The sequence below is a fragment of the Cryptotermes secundus genome, unplaced genomic scaffold, assembly GCF_002891405.2.
Source record: "Cryptotermes secundus unplaced genomic scaffold, Csec_1.0 scaffold277, whole genome shotgun sequence".
NCBI lineage: Eukaryota > Metazoa > Arthropoda > Insecta > Blattodea > Kalotermitidae > Cryptotermes > Cryptotermes secundus.
In genome coordinates this window covers 65,919-87,632 of record NW_019720164.1, presented here as the reverse complement: position 1 = coordinate 87,632, position 21,714 = coordinate 65,919, and the positions used below count along the sequence as shown (strand labels likewise).

The following is a 21,714-nucleotide window of genomic DNA, read 5'->3' as shown; positions in this document are numbered from 1 at the left end:
GCGGGAATTGAGAAGCGTAGTCCTGTCTGGGACTGTTTAAAGCAATGCTTCTATATTTTTGTCCAAATTTTATAGAGGACGATTTAATGATAGACGAATTTTCACATATGGACGAAATTCCAGTCGCTTCTGGCTGAATGATATATGCAGTCAAACTTTTGATGTCTTGTAAGATTTGAGGTTATCACGGAGGTGACTATATAATATTCCGTCTTCTGGGATGTGGCGTCGTGTATATTTTGTATCAACCGACGTTTCGGAATAACGTATCGCCTACCAATTGCTCCACAATCACCCTCACCTATCACCTGGGGCTGGTACAATAGGCTAGAAGTGGCCGCAGTACAAGGGACTTAGTCCCACTCCACTAGCAATAAAAAAAACAGTGTGAGTAGGTAGTCTGCAGCCATCTGCTCACGCTGGTTCCTCGCTCGCGGATTTTTTACCCTGTGAAGATGGAGGCTATATATTCTTCCGAAACGTCGGTTCACAACATCTGCACTGTGCCACATCCCAGAAGACGGAATTCATTTGATGTCTTGTTAGTATCTTCCACCCTGCGGAATCAGAACTGAACCCAAGGTTTGCCTTCTTGGCACCGTTCACGTTAGAACATGTAATTAAGTATATATATATATATCGTTCCGTTTGCCCCCACTTGGAGCATAGGGCATCCGTGAAACGCTTCGTTTCACTTCAGTTTACTAATCTAAGACAGTCGGTAGGATTACTTGGACGGGAAATCAGCCTGTCCCAGGGCCGCTACCTACAGAGGAAAACAAACAGAATAAATGCAGACAGACATCCATACCTTGAGTTGGATTCGAACCCACGATCCCAATGTTGGAGCGAGCGAAGACACTTCATGCCTCAGATCGCGCGGCCACTGTGGCCGGCAATTAACTGTATAGTACAAAGTTACTTTGTAGGCCTAGAGCCCCACTGAGAAGTCCACTCAGCCTCGTGAGGCTATCTGGGGAGCTGTTTCAAGGAAATAGCGGCTCCGGTCTAGAAAACCGAGTTTAACGGCTGTGGGGATCCGTTGCGCTGACCACGCGACACGCTTTATCCCCTGAAGTTGGCACTACCTTCGCCGACAAGCGGCGGTCGCTCGGTCGGTATAGTTCGCTTGCGGACTAAAATACCACTTATCATGACATTCGTTGTTTTCTTAGTATAACCTCCTCTTTGAAAAGAATGGTAGCTACATACTTGGTCAAGAAATTCTCCGTTTATGAAACTCGAAGTTTCGGTGCCGTGTTCACGGAAGCCTCCCTTCGGGCTCTGTCTTGAACCAGTTCAGTTCACATTCTCACGTCGTTGTTATAAAATGTATGTTAATATTATGCCCCAATCCTCCCATAAGGTTCCCACGTGGTCTCTTCCAGTGAGATTTGGCGACTGAAATTGTGTATTTATATATCGTCTTTCCCATGCCTATCACGCTCGACGCCCATCCCATCTTCACTGATTTAGTCACCGTGGTGCTGGCGTGCGCAGTTTATGGACCTCCTCATGTATTCATCTTCCTCTTTCTTCGGTCCAAATATTACAGTCACAAAATTCTCAAAGATCCCTTTTGTTGTGAGATCGAGTTTTGCACCCGTATAAAATATAGTTAAAACTCTCCTTTAAATCCATCTCTAGTGCTGTTTTGATCATTCGACAAGTTAAATAGAATTTGTTACATATACGAAATTACAGTTCACAAACACACAGCATGAGAGTGGAACAAAAAAATTGATGTTCCTGAACTGGAGAACGTCAACCAGACAGAGGCTCTGTTTGCTGCCTGCTTCAATCTGGTTTCTTGTTTGACTTACTCTTAAATCCTGAAGGAACAGGTGTTCCTCTTAAACGTCGGGTGACTATAAACGGATTACAATGCGTTATACCCCAGAAGATGGAACTCTTCATAACAACTATTGTGAGAATCTCCAATGCCGATCACAGTGGGCGCGTGGTCTAAACTCTAAAGCATTAACAGTCTTCGCTCGCTCGAACACTGGGATCGTGGGTTCGATTCCCACTCGAGGCATGAATGTCTGTGTGTATGTAGCGGCCCTACGACGGACTGATCCCCCATCCAAGGAGTTCCACAGACTGTTTATTAAGAAACTGAAAAACAGCGGCCATTGTCCAAAGGCTCTAGAGGCATAGAGAGAGAGACAGAGGACCTCAAATACAGTGCGTACAATCAAGTGCGCGCCGCGGCTGCAATTTGCCGTGAGTCATACCACCGCAGAACGGATGCAGTCGCGGGAGGAGTTGCAACTCCTCCCCGCGACTGCATCCGTTCTGCGGTGGTATGACTCACGGCAAATTGCAGCCGCGGCGCGCACTTGATTGTACGCACTGTAGTATACACCGCCCTGAGATTACATTTTTCCGTAGCATCACTCGTTACATCCAATAGTGTGCAACGTAGTTTTCACACACCGGTGATTCACAGAAGGTGTTCCATGGAAATCGGGGTTTCCGTAAAAGCCCCTTAGTGGCCTGGGGATAAATGCCTGAGTCCGCTTGTAGCGAGTTCAGTTGAGAGATTTGGACCACAGTTCAGTTGTATGGAGGAGATAGCCAGGGGAGTTCGTAGTTTAAGAAGAATTGGAAGTTGACCTGTGAAGACTTAGTGTGTGATTAGAAGATGTAGTCACAGCGAGACCTTCAATCCCGCCACCGTAAGGTGACTAGGGAAGACTGAGGATCCTAGTGCGTAACTGTGAACTGTGAATTGTGTAAATCAACGATAGCGCTGTATTGAGTGTAATTAAGAGAGATTGTAACCGAAGTGCCAGTAAATCCAATCATCCGATCTAGAACCCGTCATTTTCTGTACGCGTACCCCTCCTACACGTGACAGTATTCAGCAGACCGTTAAACTTTGGACAGAGCGTTAAAAGAAATCGCGAATTTTGTGCTGCTTAGTAAATATAAATTATTCTGAAGCAATATTAATTTTAACGTACGTCATGCTGCCTCTCCAGAACGAAAACTCTGTACTCTTTCTCTTTCTGTCTATGGCTGTACAGTCGTTTGGACCTTTGCCGCATTTTCAGTTTCTTAATCCTATGCACATCGGTAGAACGCCTTGGACGGGGGGATCAGCCCTTCGTAAGGCCGCTACCTACACAGAATAAACGCACACAGACATTCATGTCTCAAGCAGTATTCAGACCCACGATACCAGTGTTCGAACGAGCCAAGACTGTTCATGCCTTAGATCGCGCGGCCACCGTGATCGGCCCAAAACTCCGTACAGCCAGGTATAACTGTAACGTACTGATCAATTTGTACTCCATATTTAACAAATACATGTGGAATTTGTCTACCCACCTTTCTGAAGCTGCTTCCCACAGCCCTTTATTGTGATCTTCATTCATGATTAACTTAATAGTTTATCTAGCTGAATAGTCACAACGAAGAGAAGACATCCCATTCACTTACGAAACAAGGAGCTTCATAACCATGTTTACAGAAACACGCCATTATACCTTATTTGATGTAGTTCTCCCAGTTCACGTCGTCATGTCCAATTTCTCTGAGATCTGTTGAAATTACGCCCATCCATGCCTAAGTCTCCAAAGTCTTCCCTTTCCTCGGGATTTTCAACTCAAGTTTTGTATGAATTTCTTGTTTCCCCAATGCCTGTCATATATCTCTCCCATTGCGTACATCTATTTCTTGATCTATCTACCCTAACCATATTGGAATGGATGTACATATACTTCGGTAGATGTAAAATTAATATAAGCTTGAATATGTGATAAGTAACGATTTCTTTACGACTGCAGGGAAGTGGGAATCTTCTCCAGAATCTGAGAGGTGCGCCTGTGCTTGTGCCCGGTAGTTTTCAGTTCCTCATATGCGTAATATACGTATATACTATGACAAGAAAGTACACCCTGATTGTAAAAAAGCTGATGTTGAAATTGTGACGGATTAACACATCTTGAGCCACCTGAATGAGAAAAAATTATTTTGGTATCCTGCCTATCTGTCCTGTATGTATGTAGGTACGAGGCTATTCCGGAAGTTACCTCAATTTATTAGTCAGCTAATGAGCTGCATAATTGGCGGCTCCTCCAGAAGGGCTCAGCCCCTTGAGTAAGCAAGTAAGTAATGTAACAGCGGGGGAGAGCTCGCGCATGCGAGTTAGCGTCACATCACTCACTGCCCTGTAAACCTTCACATAACTGGTCAGCTAGTGTTTGTTCTTGTCTACAGAGTGACTTATGATATATCATGTGATTTATAATCCCGCCAGCTGCTATATTCGCACTGTTATCTGCTTTCTTCACTCTAAAAACATGAGTACTGCGAAAATCCAGCGTGAATTATGCGCGGTTTACGGCCAAAATATAATGAATGAACTCTTAAGACAGTCGTGCAGATTGTTCAGAGATGTACGGGCGAACAGATATGCACAATGAAGAGTGAAGTGGTCGATGATCTGTAGTGAGTGATGGTATTGTTCAAAGTGTTGACCAAAAAAAAATTTGTGAAAGACGGCGTTTCACAATTTCAGAACTTTCATATGAGTTTCCACAAATTTCTTGCATTCTTTTCTATGAGATCACAGTTAGGCTAGGCTGTCACAGGTTTTGCCAAGATGGGGTTCGAAAATGCTCACGGGTGCTCACAAGACGCAGAGAATGGCTTCTTCTTTTACTTTTTTATAACTTTACCACAATGATGGCGATGAATTTCACAATCACATCGTACGTGTAACAGGTAATGAAACCTGGGTTTCATTCGTGAATGTTAAAGCCAAAGAACAGTCAAAGCAGCGGATGCACACACATTCACCAAACAAGCCGAAAATGCCTGAAATAACGTGTGCCCGAAGCTGATAGAAACTGTTTTCTGGGACAGGGAAGGAGTGCTGATGGTGAAATTCATGCAACAAAGGACTACAATAACGTCAGAAGTGTATTGCACGTGAAACACTGGAAAATACTACGTAAGACCATTCAAAATAAAAGGTTTGGAATACTGACATGCGGTGTAGTGCTCCTCCATGACAATGCGCGTCCGCATACAGGTACTCGCACTCTAGCACTGCTGGAGCATTTCATCTGGGAGTTGTTTGATCACCGTTCTTACAGCCCTGATCCCCCTGTGAGCGACTGCCTTATGTTTACCTACCTGAAGAACTGGTTCTTACCACAGCGCTTCAACAATAATGAGGAATTGATGGGAGGTTGTGTCAAAACGTGGCTGAGCTCACAGGAGGCCGACTTTTTTGACAGAGGCATACGAAAACATATTCCCCGATACAAGTGCCTGAAGCCAACGGTGACAACGTTGAGAAGTAGCTTAGGCGTGTACGCATTTTTTGTACAAAATATTTTTCTCTTATTGCTTTTTTTATTAACTGCTCACAAGAGGTTACTTTCCCAATAGCCGTCATATGTATGTAGTATGGATGAATGGACGGACGTACACAGTGTGTCCAGGTTTTGTTAGGACTGTGCTCATTAAAAATACAAGACGTGAATTCTTTTCAACATTTCTCTCTTTATTCAAAATAGTCTCCTTCTGAATCAATATACATAGCTGGAATCGATTGAAAAGTTTTCGAAAACAGTCACGGTACTCCTTTTGAGGAATCGCATTTTAAACTGCGGCACATTCCCTTTGGATGTCCTGGATGGTGTCGTGAAGGTCTCCTTTCATCGCCAACTTAACTTTTGAGAACAACCAGGAATCTGCTGGAGCCAAATATGGCGAATACGGAGGATGATCAAGGACTGTGATCCCTTTTCTGGCCAAAAAATCGCGCACGATCTTCGATTTGTGGGGTGGGGCATGTGGTAGAGCGACCAGGAACCTTGCTCTCGATATTCACGTCGAATTCGAAGAATTCTCTCCCACGAAAGATCGAGAACTCCGAGATAATAACCAGAATTCACTGTTTGACCTTCTGGCAGAAATCCCTTGTGAATGATTCATTTGGAATCGAAGAAAACGGTTAGCAGTGTCTTTACTCGACTCTTTTGCACGCGCACTTTCTTTGGTTTCGGCTTCTTTGGGCTCAACCACGCTGCACTCTGCCGCTTTGTGAGGGGCTCATATTGAAAACACCATTTCTCGTCACCAGTAACAATCGATTTTGTAAATTTTGTATCAGTTTGGGCCGACCCACTCTGGCATGTTTTTCATCGCCTGACAGCGCGTACGGTACAAACCGCCACATACCTTCCGTTTGCCCAAATCCTCGGTCAAAATTTGATGCACAGTACTTTTTGGTTTTCCCAAAAGATCCTCTACGAGTCTTGCAGAAACACATCTGTCTGATGCAAGGATTTCGGTCCGGTCACTTTTTTCACAATTTCTTCAGTGCCACCTGTTCTCGGCTTTCATGCATGTGGAGGGTCTTCAATGTCCTCCCTGCCGTCACGAAATACAGCACACCATCGAAAAATGTTCGAGCGACTCAAACAATTACTACCGTACACACTTTTCATCATTTCATACGCTTCTCCGGCTGTTTTGCCTAACTTCAAACAAAATTTGATGTTGGCTCTCTGTTCAACCGCCATTTTCCGACGAGCGTCAGAACAGTACTGTTACATTCAAGGTCAGAACACATGATGCAGCGATGCTTGCGCTTTGAAATAATAGACAGCCACAGCTGAAACTTCAAGAATCTTAACCGTACAACTTGCCAACAGATGGCATTGTAGGGCAAAATTAAAAGAAATGAGTCCTAACGGAACCTGGACACACCGTGTATGTATGTATGTATGTATGTATGTGCATGCGCCTCTGTATCGACTGAACGGTTAAACTGATTTCATTCTTATTGGGTATTCGATAGTTATCCACCATAGGTCGGACCAGTATATAGGAACTTTCCAGCTTCAGAGCTCTTTAGTTGGGCCCCAAAACAAAATGACGATATTACTTAAAGCGGCTGTAACGATTTTGATTAAAATTGCGCAATTTTTTCGAGACCTTCTGTCTAAATGAAACTGCATAGGTGACATCTACAGGAGAGCACACACACTGGGGGCCCAAACGCGAAATGTCGAAACCGGCTTTACCGGTTAGACGCATATTCTGTTGTTGGGTATTCAGCGACCAGCAGTGGTCTACCGAGTGACAGACGATTTCGTTTCGAAGGTAACAATATGCAGTGTTTTTGCACCGATTTTTCTATTACGCATTGCAACAATTTTCCCACTTCACAGTATCATGTAGTTTCTTAAGAGTATGTACACATTTGCGTGGAGGTTATGTATGTGTGTTGTGTCTTGCAGCACTACGATTGTTCCCACATCGGAAGCGTTTTTTCATAGAATGAGAGGTCTGTGTTTAGCAATGCAGCTTTCTCGTTTCAACCTTTCCGTTCACAGACCAAAGAAGTGCTTTATGCAGACAGAACTCCTTTCACTGAGCTGCCCCCTTCCTTAGATCTTTATTTTGTACACGGAGACACCTTTTCAAAGTCCTTGAATATAATCAATCATTACTTAAATTGTAATATACAGATTCTGTTTTGTAAGTAGTTTATATGCTTACGATCAGGCTGGTTGAATGAATGATACGAAAGGAGCAGGAGGGAGAAGACGGAGGAAAAGCGAAACGCAGATAAGCACATGCAAGAAAGAAATTATGAAGGCTGAATAAAAATAAAGAGAGGGATGGTGAAAAGAAATATAAAAATAATCGAATGGATGGTAAATTAACATTTCTGTTTATTTTGGAATTATGTTGAAACATAAATTACTGCCACAGCTTCGACTGGATATTGTACGCCTGCGTAGAGTAAACCTTGTCGTGGTTCGGAAATAATGGTTGTATTGCGTGGCATGGACAAGGTCCAAGGAACGATCAGATCATCATTTCTTGGTCATTTCCCAATGAATATAAACGAGCTGCAGGTTTCTCCTACAGACATGTTATCTTAATTAAGTTGCATATCCAACCGGCCTCCCCGTCCACCGGTCCTCGGATCTCGTCTTGAGTCGCCTAACGGAGTGGCACAGTGGTGACGTTGCTGACATGTATTGTGAAGACACCTGCTTAAAATCTTGGCTTCGGTATCCAATTATTCAGATTTTTCATGGCACTCGTCAATCTTCCCGGGAAAATGTCTTGAAAGGCGCTGTATTTTGACAGGCGCTTATTTGGATTGAGGTATCTGTAAAAGATGAAAGCGAGTTGAATCTTATGATCGGAATGATCATTAACAGTTCAGTGAGCGTGAAACGTGTAACAGTATGACACTAACGTCAGGGTTCAAAGCCTGGTTTGAAAAAAAAAGGTATTAAGTCGGTCAAGAAATGAAGGTTTTAAGGAAGCCTAAGATTTAATACCGTCACAGAAGTGTTTGGACCCCAGTTCTGAGTCAGTTTAAGCTAACCTATATCCTCACCCTACTTCTCGAAGATCCATTTTAATACACCTCTATCTATAGGTCTTCCGTGTAAATTTCCGACCATTTATCTTCTACTGCATATTTCCGAGTGTGCCCTCCAAGTCCCGCCTTTTTTATTCTTTGTCATTCTGTCATTCTAACCGTAGGTCAGTTAAGTGAAAAGTTCAAATTACGAAGCACTTCATTGTGTATTTTTTACCATCCTTTTATGTTTGTGTCCTTCCACAAATCGAGCTAGAGGACTGTCCCTTATCAACGGCCTTTGATTAGCGTCAACTAATTATCTGCATATATTCGCAGCTACCCTCCACATCTAGACTAAAACTTCATCCATAACGCACAGTGCCGTTGTGACGTAGGAACCTAGTTTCTCTCTCCTGGTGCGTAATTTGCCCACGACGTTTATTTCTTTTTCGTCGAATAGGAGAAAATGATTGTTATAGGCTACGTGTTGAAGTAGGAAGAATTAGGCAAGAAGTAGTGGTGGCCTATTTTACAGTACACTGCCACTATTTTTAATGGAGTGACTGAGAATTACAAAAATTTTAAATTAGAATGGCTGTTATCGGACAGACTTCTAACCCAGAACCTTCCGGGCACAAATGGGCTCATTAGAGCCTGGGTTGCATGCTCTGACCGTGTGCGCATCCGATCGGTCATCGTAATATTTTATTATAGTCGACTGAAAATTGGTCACGTAGGCACCCAGCCAGAACTCTGGACCAGTTATTCCCAAACTGCAACCCACGAAACCATGGGGTTCCGTAATGGATCACCAGAGGGGTTCCGTGACTAATAATAACGGGTTCTGGATTAGGTGATCGGATTTATTGGCACTTCTTTACAATAACAACTAATTATAACGGCTCACAATCCGTGACTGTTTGAGACTCGCTCCATTCTTTACAAGACTACGAGTGTCTTTTCTTCCACTGTGACTGGCTTGGTTCTGATTTATGAATCGGTCACTTCTTCAGCTTCCGTTGTCCGCTGGTTAACGCTCCACAGCTGAACACTCAAGTTCTGATTTCTCTTACGAATCAATCCAGGCCGAATGACGGCTGATTTACGACTTAATCTTTGAATTCACGATTGAACTCTCTTTTATAACTTGGGGCGAATCGACTACATCCAGCAATTCGTCTATTGGTCTGTTTTATCCGTTGTCACGGGAATCTGTGTTTGGGGAGCCGTTGGCTGGCAACGGACTGACTTGTTGCCGCGGTAACATTATCGAACCGTTGCTCAGCAATGGACTATTCCGGCTTAAAGGCGTCATGCCGCAATATCATCAATCCAAAACCGATTTTTGTACAAATACAAGTATATAAATGTCCAAGCTGTTCGCCGAGCAATAACGTTTGCTTCGTAATTACTACTACTAGAAAAAGTATGTGAATTACCTACCTAAACTTGATATTAACCAGGATAGCTCAGTCTGTATAGAGACGGGCTATTCGCTGGACGGCCGGGATTTGATTCCCAACAGAGGCAAAAGATTTTTTCCTTTGCCGTGTTTAGACCGGCTCTGGGACGCACCCAACCTCCTATCCAATGGGTATCGAGGGCTCTTTCTTGGTACTAAAGCAGCCGGAGCGTGAAACTGACCGTTCACCTCCATATAATGTCTAGGGCAAGAATGATGGAGCTATTCCTCCATCCCCCATGCGTCGTCATGGCATAATACGTAATTACTTAAGCACAGGAACAACTTTGCCTTTTTTAGCCTACTTTCCTTATTTTGAGAAAATGAAAGTGTGCTTATGTGATCTCCAGGCCGTGTGTATGTCCGTGAATATCCCTCCTCCGCATTAACTTCTGAATGCCTGAACCTTTCTTTTTGAAACTTGGTATGTATATAATAGCACATGAGCTCATCTCAGCGGCGTACTTCATAAATCCCTTCCATAAGTCTGTGTGTTCGAATGCGCATCCCTCCTATCGTTACTAGGCTACGGCTAGGTAAAAACGTTACCGCGGCAACGAATACACACTCAAGAGTAGAAGAGTTGAACGCGCCATTGTCTCAGCGGTCCGTTTCGTATCAACATAAAAATTAGTTGATTAGTTCCCATGACTTTTTTTTTCTAACTTGGTATATTTCGGCATGTGTTGCCGTTTATCGAAGGCAAAGCCGCCTCAGTTTTGTTTCAGTAGACGAAGGATGTTGAAAAATACACCATAATTCTATTTTATTACAGTATTTCACAAATTGATACAAAATAATGTTTCCTCTACGTAATACATTACTGTTAGGATTAAATTTAGTGGCAGAACATTTATTTTCAGTAACCTGCAGATTTTGGGGCAAGAGATTTAACTCTTATTGTAGTCACTACTTGCTCACATTTTCATTTCCTTTAATGTAAACCAGTGATACAGAATCCGACATGACGACCCAAATTGAGGTCACTGGGCTCGTCGCCGTTTGCGAAGACAATCAGAATTTGTTTGCTGAAAACTTACCGAAATTTGGGTTTGGTGTTGTGATGTGTTGTTAGTTGGCCGTATTAAGGTATCCGTAGAAAGGACTGGGAGTAATTGCTGCAAAAACCACAATAGTACAATACTGCTAGTTTCCACTTTGAGCTGTATGTGTTTTCTACTTTGCGTCACTCAGATAATTTCGCATGTAATGTGCATTGCCTTGTTCTCGTCAAGTAGTTGTCTGATTTTCAGCACGCATACGTACACAGTACGGTGTCTGGGAGATGGGGTTGAGTGATGTTTGACAAGCGCGTTGCAGTACTGTGATCAAAGCTAGTGTATCAGATCTCTCGTTCATGCCCAAGGCATTTTTCATCCAAAGGAAGGGAAGTCTCCTTGGTTATGTAAACTTGTTTGTATTTGACTACTTCTATTTTTAGTTATTCTTTGGGAATTGCCGACTGTAGCCGTAATATAAATGATTGTTTTGGCAGTGCTTGTTAACTGTGAGAATGTATGAGTTACGTATTATATCTTATAGCTCCGGATATTAATTTGTAAGTTTAAGCAGGACAGATCTCTTTTACTTCTATACGTATGACTACGTACGTTGCTATGCAGTGACTCGATTGTCCCGTTTATTATATTTCCTATCAGTGCTACACTGAACGGTATACAATACATCAGATTCTTTGCACACATATAAGGAAAAGATGATGTCAATCACAAAAGAAGTTATATTTTGATCATGTTGTGTAAGGAGTGTTATATAAGCCTGCATTATCCAGAAATAAATGAAATCTAATTTAAGCTTTCAGATTTTATTTCAGGGAAACACAGTTTTGTTTCTAAAGGGTTCTGACGATGGTGTATAATAATCAGAATTACTGCACTTTTGGACTCTGTCCATCGTCCCGTATTCTAGAAACAAGAAACTGGATCTGTTCTCACCTCAGGACGGAAACATATCCAATTTCCGAAATGTTCTGTTTTGTAGTTTCTAGAATACTGGACGATGGACAAAGGCCCAAAATCCAGTAATTCTGACAGTTTTGTTTGTTTTACCTTTTATGGTTCAGTATCTTCCTTGAGTAATGAATGGTTCTCAAGAACGTCTCACTCTCCTTGGAATCTGAAATTTCGTCACCGAATTCGCATAAATGATTCCGTCTTTGAGCACCATGCTGAGTTAGTATAATTCAGGTCACATCTTCATACTCAGGGGTTACTGAACAATATCTTACATCTGCATATAGGTCCCGCAACGGTACGGCTAGTATCTCTTCTGTTCATTTTCCTTTAATTCGTGGGCTTATTTTTGTAAATCAGAACATAATCACTGCGTGATATTAAGAATATCCACTGAACTATTCAGCTATTGCGGAGGTAAATAGCAAAATACAGTCGGGTGTCCTAGACTTGTATTACAGAGGTGGGAGGTTTGAATCTCGGACGATACATCACGTAGCCTGAAATTTTATTCTGAACTTCGGAAAAATCGGCCATGGCTGTTTTAAGAATACAACCGCAACATTTTCTTTTAAAACCACAAGTAATCTCAGAATAGGCGATCACAAGGATGTGATGGACACTTGAGACTTAACGAAGCATGAGAGGTAGCCGTCTTGACGTTCTGTACAAACAGCTGAAACTACGACATTGTGGACGAGTTTATACGCAAATAGCATTCATTGTCAAAGTTTTATTAAACGAAATTGTAATTAATTAGATGAATAGATGTTATTGCCAATACCGCAGTTCAGGTTGCTAGTCACCGGTTTCAGTCCCAGGGCAGTGTGTGAAATCTGATGGGCAGATCTACTCGGACGAGTCTGTCTGCGACTTTCCCCGGTTAGTTATCATTTTACCACCGCTTCACAACCCTTGAGGAACGCGATAGTTGGGGCAAACAGCAGCAGCTCTCAGCCTTGGTCCTCAGATGTGCGGAGCTTGTGGTGACACGGCACTTTTGTTAGCCCTAGAGTAAAGAAGTCAGCTGTGTTGATACAATTTCAGTAAATAACACGAACACCCGTCTATCAGATAGGGCTTTACCGACATGTCTTGCCGCTCGGTGAGGAATATGACTTGTATAAATAACATACCGACCACCAGTCAGTCATCAGAGTCTCATTGTGGCCCGCTTGGTTGTAGTCATGTCTAATGGATTTACAGGAGAATCAACCTCACTGCCTTGTGCCTCGATCACTCGCATAGCCAATTCTGGAACTTCGAATACCAAGTCATGTGTTTCGAGAAATGCACGCCTTAGTACTCTTTGGAGCTCAGCCAGATTCTTCCATCCGATTTATGGCAGTTATTGAAAGATGAAACGGGCCCACGTGGCCTGTCGAACTTGGAATGTCGATTTCTTCTGCGCCGAATCCTGGCTCTCGGTGAAGCACAAGAGTACTTTGTTCCCAGCCAGTCCGCACCGTAGTATAATGTGTTTGATTTTCATGCGACTTATATATAAGAAAACTCATAACTCATGCAAACAACAAAAAACTTTTATAAACGCACTGAAAACTTAACTAACATCATATTTACGGTATCAGAAATGAAAGTCTTGGACAAAGGTTTTAAATATAACCTACACTGCAGACATAAGACTGGATAAAGACCTTAGCAGTAGAAACAGATACAGCCGTAAGTAAAATACATGAAAGAGACAAAAAGTGAGACAGATATTAGCAAACAACATCCAAAAACTCATAAACAAAAGACACAAAATGAAACACAGCAAACAAGTAAATAAAAACGTTCCCCCGGAACATCACATCACCTAAGGTATAGACAGTGTTACGTAACTTCGAACAAGGCCCCGCATTCCTAGTCAAATCCTGCGCATAGCTTGTGGTGGGAGGAGTTTCTTAACACTCGTTCTTCCACTTTCACCGACCCCTCGTGTTTCATTGAAACTACCCTATTCTCTTTTCGAAGAACATATTACAATAATACAAATATATTGTCACTCGTCATGCAAAGAAAAATACGTTTAATGTGTATTACTAATTAATTAATTACTAATTACTAATTAATTACTATTCCTTTGGCCCACAGTTAAAAATTGTGCCCCACACCATCTCAATAGGGTTAAGGTCTGGATGATAAGGTGGGAGACATATCACAAAGTGTCCAGCAGCAGCACAAATAGCGTCTAGTCTATATTCTTTATTATCTTACTTTTCTTTTATTATTATTTCGTACAGGTCTGGTTTCAGTGCCGAAGCCGGATACGAAATGTTCCGTTCTGTCAACCACTGTTTCATTTCACCTACTTTGGTATTTGAAGTTGGCGCTCTGTTTACTTCAATATTATGGTAACTTGCATTGTCAATTACGATCACCGTTCTTGGAGGCAAGTCTGGAATTAATTTTTCCTGGATCCACTTCTCAAAGTTTCCAGAATTCATCTCGTGGTGGTAGTCTCCTGTTCTTCTGCCTAACTTAAACATAAGCAAAGCTTTCTCCACAAAACCTTGCTTACCACCACCATGTACAATAATTGCTCGTGAACCTTTGGCAAAAGGAGAGGAGAGTGTTTTGTTTAGAGAGTCGTCCCAGGAGTATGATGATGTGTGGCTGCTGTGCAAGTACGTTTCATCGACATACACAATAGGCCGACCTTCTCTGCGATATTGCCTGATTGTCCTCAGATCATGCAGACGTTTAGGACGGGTGTTATGCCTTTCAGTCAATGTTTTTCTATTATCCCTTGTCCTTCTCCAACGAAAACGAAGCCGGCGAACAATTCTCCTGCAACTAGGAAGGCTTCCTTCAAATTTTAGGTCTCTTACCATTTTTTGTGAAGTTTGGGCATGGTAACTCATTCGCCCTCTGTTTTATGAAAGTCGTAGATCATTCTTCTGATGGCGTCTTCTATAAACCGATCACTTTCCGTTACAGGTTTCTCCTTCTTACGTTTCTTGGTCGGTGAGTCAAAGGAAGCGCCCTCTTCTAAGCTCTTTTGTTTTCGAATAATTTCATTCAGTGCAGTGCGGCCGATTCCTGTAGCTTCACATACTGTTTTCTGGATTGACTTTAAGTTTACAGCAGCTCCACTATCTGCTAGTCTCGTTAAGTAATTATATACATTTGCAATTACTTGCTTCGTCTGTGAGTGTAGACTTTTTTTTTTCCTTGGCACTACAGCCCCAGTGAGCCTAGGCCTACCTCCATGAACGTCTCCATTCACTTCGGTTTTTCTAGATCTTACACATTCGGTAGGACTCCTTGGGCGGGTGATCAGCTCGTCGCAAGGCCTCTACCTGTAGACAAACACAGTAAAACGCACACAAACATCCATGTCCTGAGTGGGATTCGAACCCACGATCCCGGCTTCCGAGCGAGCGAAGACAGTACATGCCTTAGACCGCTCGGCTACCGTGACCGGCGTGTAGACCTATACCCTGACCTAATTTCTTACTCATTATGTACGATTCAGCACACAAGAAAACTGACGTTTTTAAACAGATGATAGAAAAATCGTAAGTATATCCTGCTTCGAGGGTGCCTTACAAACAACTGGCCGCCTGTCACTTCTCACAACCTCGAAACCACGCCCTTGTCTGAAATTTTTCTTCTTCGCATTCAAGGTTACTCTTGACCTTGTTCGAAGTTACGTGACACTTGCTATACATGTCCATTATAACATAACGCCAACACGTCCACATTGTAACCGGGAACAGATACGACATAAACGCCCACACAGAAGGAATACACAGTACACCCTAAGGAAAGTAACAACAGTATATTCAAAAAATAGAAATTCAGAATTGAAGCAGTAATAAAAATAAAACGCTTAACTTTTAACGAATTCTAACCCAATACGATAACAAATAGGTTCACACACCTTCATTCACAGAACAAAAAATAACGGTAACATACCTAAGTACAAGTGGGTACTAAAAACTAATAACGTTATCGTGAATAGTTTCTATAACATATAACATAAGCAATTTATTTATACTACGGGATATATAAATAAGAGCGAACCCTGGACGAAGGACAACCTACAGTATGGAACAAAAACACGGAAACAGCATAGCACTTTACATTCAATCACATGAGAATATTAAATAATTTTAAATGTAAATTTTTAAGTTAGAAAAATACTTGCAACTTTGTGACGGTTGCATGTGAGTAGCGCTAATATGGATCCATAGTAGGGCAGTTCAGTAAGAAGAGACGTAGTTTATGACACTGCCAGAAGATGGCCCCAAATGTGAACCGAAAAATATAGGAACTGTCAAATAAAAGCAATGTGAGCAATTCGATTGATTTTTATTGCTGTGTTGACGGCTAAATACCACCAAGGCATATACACACATTAGGTTCAAACTGTGAGGCCAGAGATTATCTCTCTTGACTGAGGAGTTGTAGTATGCATTTCATTTGGTTCACAGCGGCATCTCTCCACATCCATCCCAATTTATCTTGCAGAATTAACTTGCCATGCCCCAATAATAAGCAGATTCAGCAGTCAAGACAGTGTTATGAAAAGATAATTCAGATCAAGTGGACAAAAGGCTTGTGACTTTTGATTTTACTTTACTTTATTTTACTTACCGCAGTCAGTATAGTGACTGGCTACGGGCTGGACGACCAAGGGGTAGGATTGTGAGTGCTGATAGAATAAAAATTTTTCTCTTTATATCGTCCAGACTGGTTCTGGGGCCCACCCAACCTCCTATCCAGTGAGTACCGGGGGTAAAGAGGCCAGGGCGTGAAGCTGACCACTCAGCTCCAACTAGTGCCGATGTCAAGAACACGTCAATATATACATGCACTCCCCATACATCTTCATGGCATATGACTTAGTTAGATAAGCACAGGGACAACTTTACCTTTTATGTAGGCATACGTACACCTTTCATCATGTTTCAGGATTGTAGTTCATCCTGATGGCATTCAGAGGCCCGGTTATGACGACGATGATGGTCGTCATCATAATTACAGTAATTCAATCCAATTCATGTTTATTTACGTGCAAACTTAACAGCACAGAGGCCAATAATAATATCAAACTCAGTTCAGTCACCGAAATGTACTAATGGCATGGAATTCTTTTAGTACGCCTATGACTTTAATGTGAACTATTGTAATTGCAGTGGGTTCGATCTGTGACAGCTCATAATCAATCCCTTGCTGTTCATCCATAGTTCTTCGGGTTTGATACTGTGACTTGCAGAAAGAGGTAGCCTACTTTTTGTAAGAGTTGGATGTATGCGACATCCTTGAATAGTGGTGTAAATGTGGGAGTACAGATTTATCTACTGGCTTTTAACACTTTTGAATGCTAACCGACATTACGATGCCTTCCATTATCACAACAAGTCCTGGCTTGATGTTAAGCTAACCATATGCAGTATCCTGCAAAATAATTTATTGGTTACTATGCAAATATAAATCTCAGCACGAAGAGAAATAACTAAACACTTTGATGTCAGCATGAGGATAACCATGCTTCCCACTACACTATTTTCATCACACCTTATTCATCGGAATAAATTTATGAGGCCACAAAACAAAGAACTTCCCAGAACCAGTTGTCTTAGGGGGAGCCAGGATAGTGTAGTTGGTATAATGACTGGCTACGGGCTGGACGACCGAGGGGTCAAGAATTTTCTCTTTTTCACGCCCAGACTACCGGCTCTGGGGTTCATCCAAATTCATATCCAGTGGGTACTGACCACTCACCTCCAGCTAGTACCAAGGTCAAGAAAATGTATATTATACGTTCCCTCCCCCATGCACCTTCATGGCGTAGTGCTTAATTTGTTAAGCATAGGGACAGCTTTACAAGTTTTCTTACTGCAGAACAGTTGGTATCATGTTCAAACACAATTCTTGAAAAGCTGAAGCTGTTTCCATATTCTGTTCAGGCTACAGCAGTTTCAATCGCTAAGTGGGGGTATTTATGGAAAATGTCTCTACAATTTGATGGCAAAATATTTGTATTTATTTTCACCGAAGTTGGAAGGTTCTTATATAGAAAGATTACACTGCTCAGTTTTCCCTCCCTCATGAATGATATTTGTTGCTCTGCATAGATTTTGAGCCACTGATTCCAGGTCTGGGCACAAAGAGTTCTGTACCACATAGTGTTTTAAGACATAAGAAAATGGAGTGCATATTGTAAAATTTGGGATTTTCATAGTGGTGATTATGAAGAATGCCGTCTTCTGGGATGTGGCGCCATGTAGATCTTGTGTGAACCAACGTTTCAGAGGAATGTCGGTTCACACAAGGTATTTACTCTAACATTATACAGATGATGCAGAAAATATAGTAGTAAATGTTTCTTTATTTTTATTTGGGGAAATATTAAACATGCCAGAGGGAATATAAACCAGTACCAAGTTGTCTCCACTTTTGTTTACTATAACGCTAGTAAGAGAAAAGGAAAATGTGCATTCACATTTAATGTTTTCAAAATCTGTTTCCATTTGATCTGAAACTTATATTTTAAAGTTAGTTATTTTATTGAATGGCAGTAATCGCCATCATAGTTGGATTCCATTTCCACTGTTAGCATTTGTCCATGGTAGAAATGTCATGATGTAATATTTCACTATACTCGTCACTGATGTCTTCAAGGTTCATTTGAAATAAATCTAAGCAAGAACGAAGGAAATTTATTTCAGTGACATATTGCACCCATTGATTCTGTAGGCTTTAGCTGTTTCTTCAACCAGATATCTGTAGTTGGCCACTTGTCTGCCCAGAAAGGTGTCAGCAATGACTGTGAATGCTTGCTACACTATTCTCTCAGTTCCTTCTAGGACTTCATTAAAACTTCTGTTATTCATAACAAATGAAGGTCCCTTCTTTTAGCTTACATCGCTGGTTCATGGAAACTTTCACATCAGATATTGAAATGTTTCTCCATTCTGGTTCATGGCCTCTACAGAATTTTGCATCAGTTCAAGCTTGATGTGAAATGAAGGTAGATGTATTTTCTGTGGTTCAACAAGTAGGTCATGCAGTACTTTTTGCCCAGGAAGAAACTGCTTTTGCAGTGTAATAGTTACTTCTTGCACTACTGTGCCAGTCACACTCGCATCAGTAAAATTTTATATAATCAACTTACATGCTAGGAGAACAGCTATGACTTTGAAAGCTTCACATTAATTCAGACCATATTTATGAGTGTGTGTGTAACTCAGCATAAGTTTCATATTTTCATATCACCCTTTCTTGTTCACAGCATGGTCAGCAGGGTAAAAGTTAAAAGGTAAAGCTAACCCTGTAACAGTCTGTGAAGGACCATAGGGTTGTGAGACTGTGAGACGTTGAGGCTCCCACATTTTCTCTAGACAGTTGGCTCACAGGTGGCTGTAAGGTTGTCAGCCTTACGTGCCGGCCGCTCTTTACCCCCCAGGAAGATTCCTGGTACTCATTTCTGTTAGAGGCTGAGTCAACCCCAGGACCATAGTGCGGCGGGAAGGATTAGGTAAATTGAAAAAATCCACTTCATTGGTACCTGACATATGCACCGGCATGACATATTAAAACACAGAACTCAAAAGAACAAATATAAAAGTCACTCAATTACAGGCTGAAAATATACCTTTTTCAAGTGGTATTAGCAACTGCATACAGCAGTGTTAACACAACTTAGAGGATAGAATGGAGCTGTTATGCATGAGATCGCCAAGAAACGAAACAAAATTACAGGATTTGAGGTTCTCGTAGAGGTGCTTATGAAGAGTTCTGATTTTCATGGAACTACATGGCGTTTAATCGCAGAAGATAGAACTTTTCAAAATAAAATTTCCCGCTACAATGAAAAATGCTGCAGTTCACAAAATTTCACATTGAACGCTAAAAAATTAAAGTAATTTTTATAAAAATTGAAGCGATAGAAGAAAATCAAGTTTTTGTCTGGAATTGTAGAGTAATACTCTATAATGTGCATCTTATTTCACCAAGGAAACAAAGCACTTGTTGAAAGTTGTTATTTATCTCTTATATGGATATGAATATCAGGCTGTTATTGTATAAGTTAAGAACTACATGAGTTTTCTGTGAAACAATGATAAAAGTGTAGACCCTTTACCCTTCAGGAAGTGTGGACATTCATTAATGGTGAAACATAATTCAATAAATGGTAGTATATTTCAAGTCTGTGTCTATTAAGAAAGTTATTTCCATTCTCAGTAAAATAATAGGTACATTCTTGTTAAATAGGATGTAGGGTTCTGTATCTTACACAGTGTTACGCAAATGAGTTGGCACAGCAGTACTTCCCCAGACTCATATTCAGGAGGTGCTCGGTTCAAATCGCAGCCAGCTCAGTGGATATCACTTTTATCAGCCTTGCAAGATGTTAGTTGTGCCGTGCCATATAATGTGATGATACTGTCATTCATAAAGTTATAGACACAGCAAGCCACGAACAAACCCTGGACGACATCAAGAACCTCCTCATCAAGATAGACAGGCGGCACAAAATCTGCCCCATACAAGAGGGACGATAGGAGTACGGACACGAACCTATGTGGTTTTAAAATTTTAACCATTGACAATAAAGGGTTTTTTAAATAACATCTAGAAACTTTTAAAAACTTTACAATACCAGGAAGCTGCTGTGATTGTGAAATGTTTGACTTTATGCATACTGTGCATTATAGGATATAAGCAGGGGTGGCCCGTGTATAGGCACTGTGGAACTGCAGCACCCGCAATTTCCACATGATATTATCGATAACATTTATATAATGAGTCCTTTTTTCTTTAATTCTTTCTTTATACTTGTACGATACAAAATATAATCCTTAAGCTTAATGTCAGTAGCCAAATCTTTGTATGGAACTCTGTGCTTCTGGAGCAGCACCCCCACTAATTTTAGCTATGAGCTGCCACTGGATATAAGTGTATGTATTTTAAATCAAAACACCTATTGTGATGGTAGTCTCCAGTTTGTAATGTTCCCTCTGAATATGGTCCATAAGGACTGAAACATGTAAGGGAGATAAGTTTTCACATAGTAAAAACTTACATGTCACATTGGACGGAGTGGTTTGTATTTATAAACATACAGTTGTTTGCAAACTGAAATCTAAATGTGCTTTTCTCTGCAGCTGAAATAAAAATGCCAAGTGGAAACATAGACAAACCGATTATTGAAGACAACCGAGATGGAACTGTAAGCGTTAAATATGAGCCTCGAGAGGAAGGGCTGCATGAACTCTCAGTGAAATATAATGGAGAACATGTACAAGGTGAGCTGAAAATGTCTGAGCTTATACTAACATAGAAAGATATTGCTGAATTCCATGCACATACAGAGTTAATACTTTTGTTCAGTGATTATATTTTACAGACACAGTGAACTTTGTTCAATGAAAATATTTTATTTCTGTGGTTCAGTTAGTAGACTTTGGACTGGAAAGTTTAAGTTCTGTTCATGGCAGGGACAGGAATCCTGCTGAAAGCAAAAGGTCTGTGGGATGCTTGCAGTGTTGTATCTAGTGACTTCTTCCCCATGAATAAAGAAGCCAGGGTGTAAAACTGAGTCTAAGAAAGCATGCAACTTCACCTCTTTTGGCACTTCCAATCATCATTTATTTAATCTCTGCTGTTGAAATGTTGTCCTCTTCTTGAGAAGCTTCCACCAATATTCAAGTATTGATCAACCACTGTTATATCTTTTGTATTCACCAAGGTAAAATTCTAGTTAGGATAGCAGTATGGTAACATGATACAGAAATCTGTTTGTTAGTATTTACATTTTCCTGGTTTATTTAATGGTACTTTCAATAGCTTAGATTGGTGGGATAATTAATGAGTAATAATTCTGAAAGAATGTGAAAGAAAATAGTTTGACCTAATATGAGGTAAATGTCTTTGCGTGGAATAACAGAAAAAAATAATAATACATTGATCTGTGTAAC

At 41.1% G+C, this 21,714-nt stretch overlaps 1 protein-coding gene across 4 annotated transcripts in view; it reads left to right on the top strand.

Annotated features, from left to right (window-relative positions):
- The window catches only part of LOC111867150 (filamin-A), a 308,902-nt gene that overhangs the window by 245,207 nt on the left and 41,981 nt on the right, over positions 1 to 21,714 (top strand). For all 4 annotated transcript variants that reach the window (XM_023856756.1, XM_023856738.1, XM_023856746.1 and 1 more), the window contains one exon: positions 20,902 to 21,042. In XM_023856756.1, coding sequence (XP_023712524.1) covers positions 20,902 to 21,042 — 141 coding nt within the window. The remainder of the gene's footprint in view (positions 1 to 20,901; positions 21,043 to 21,714) is intronic.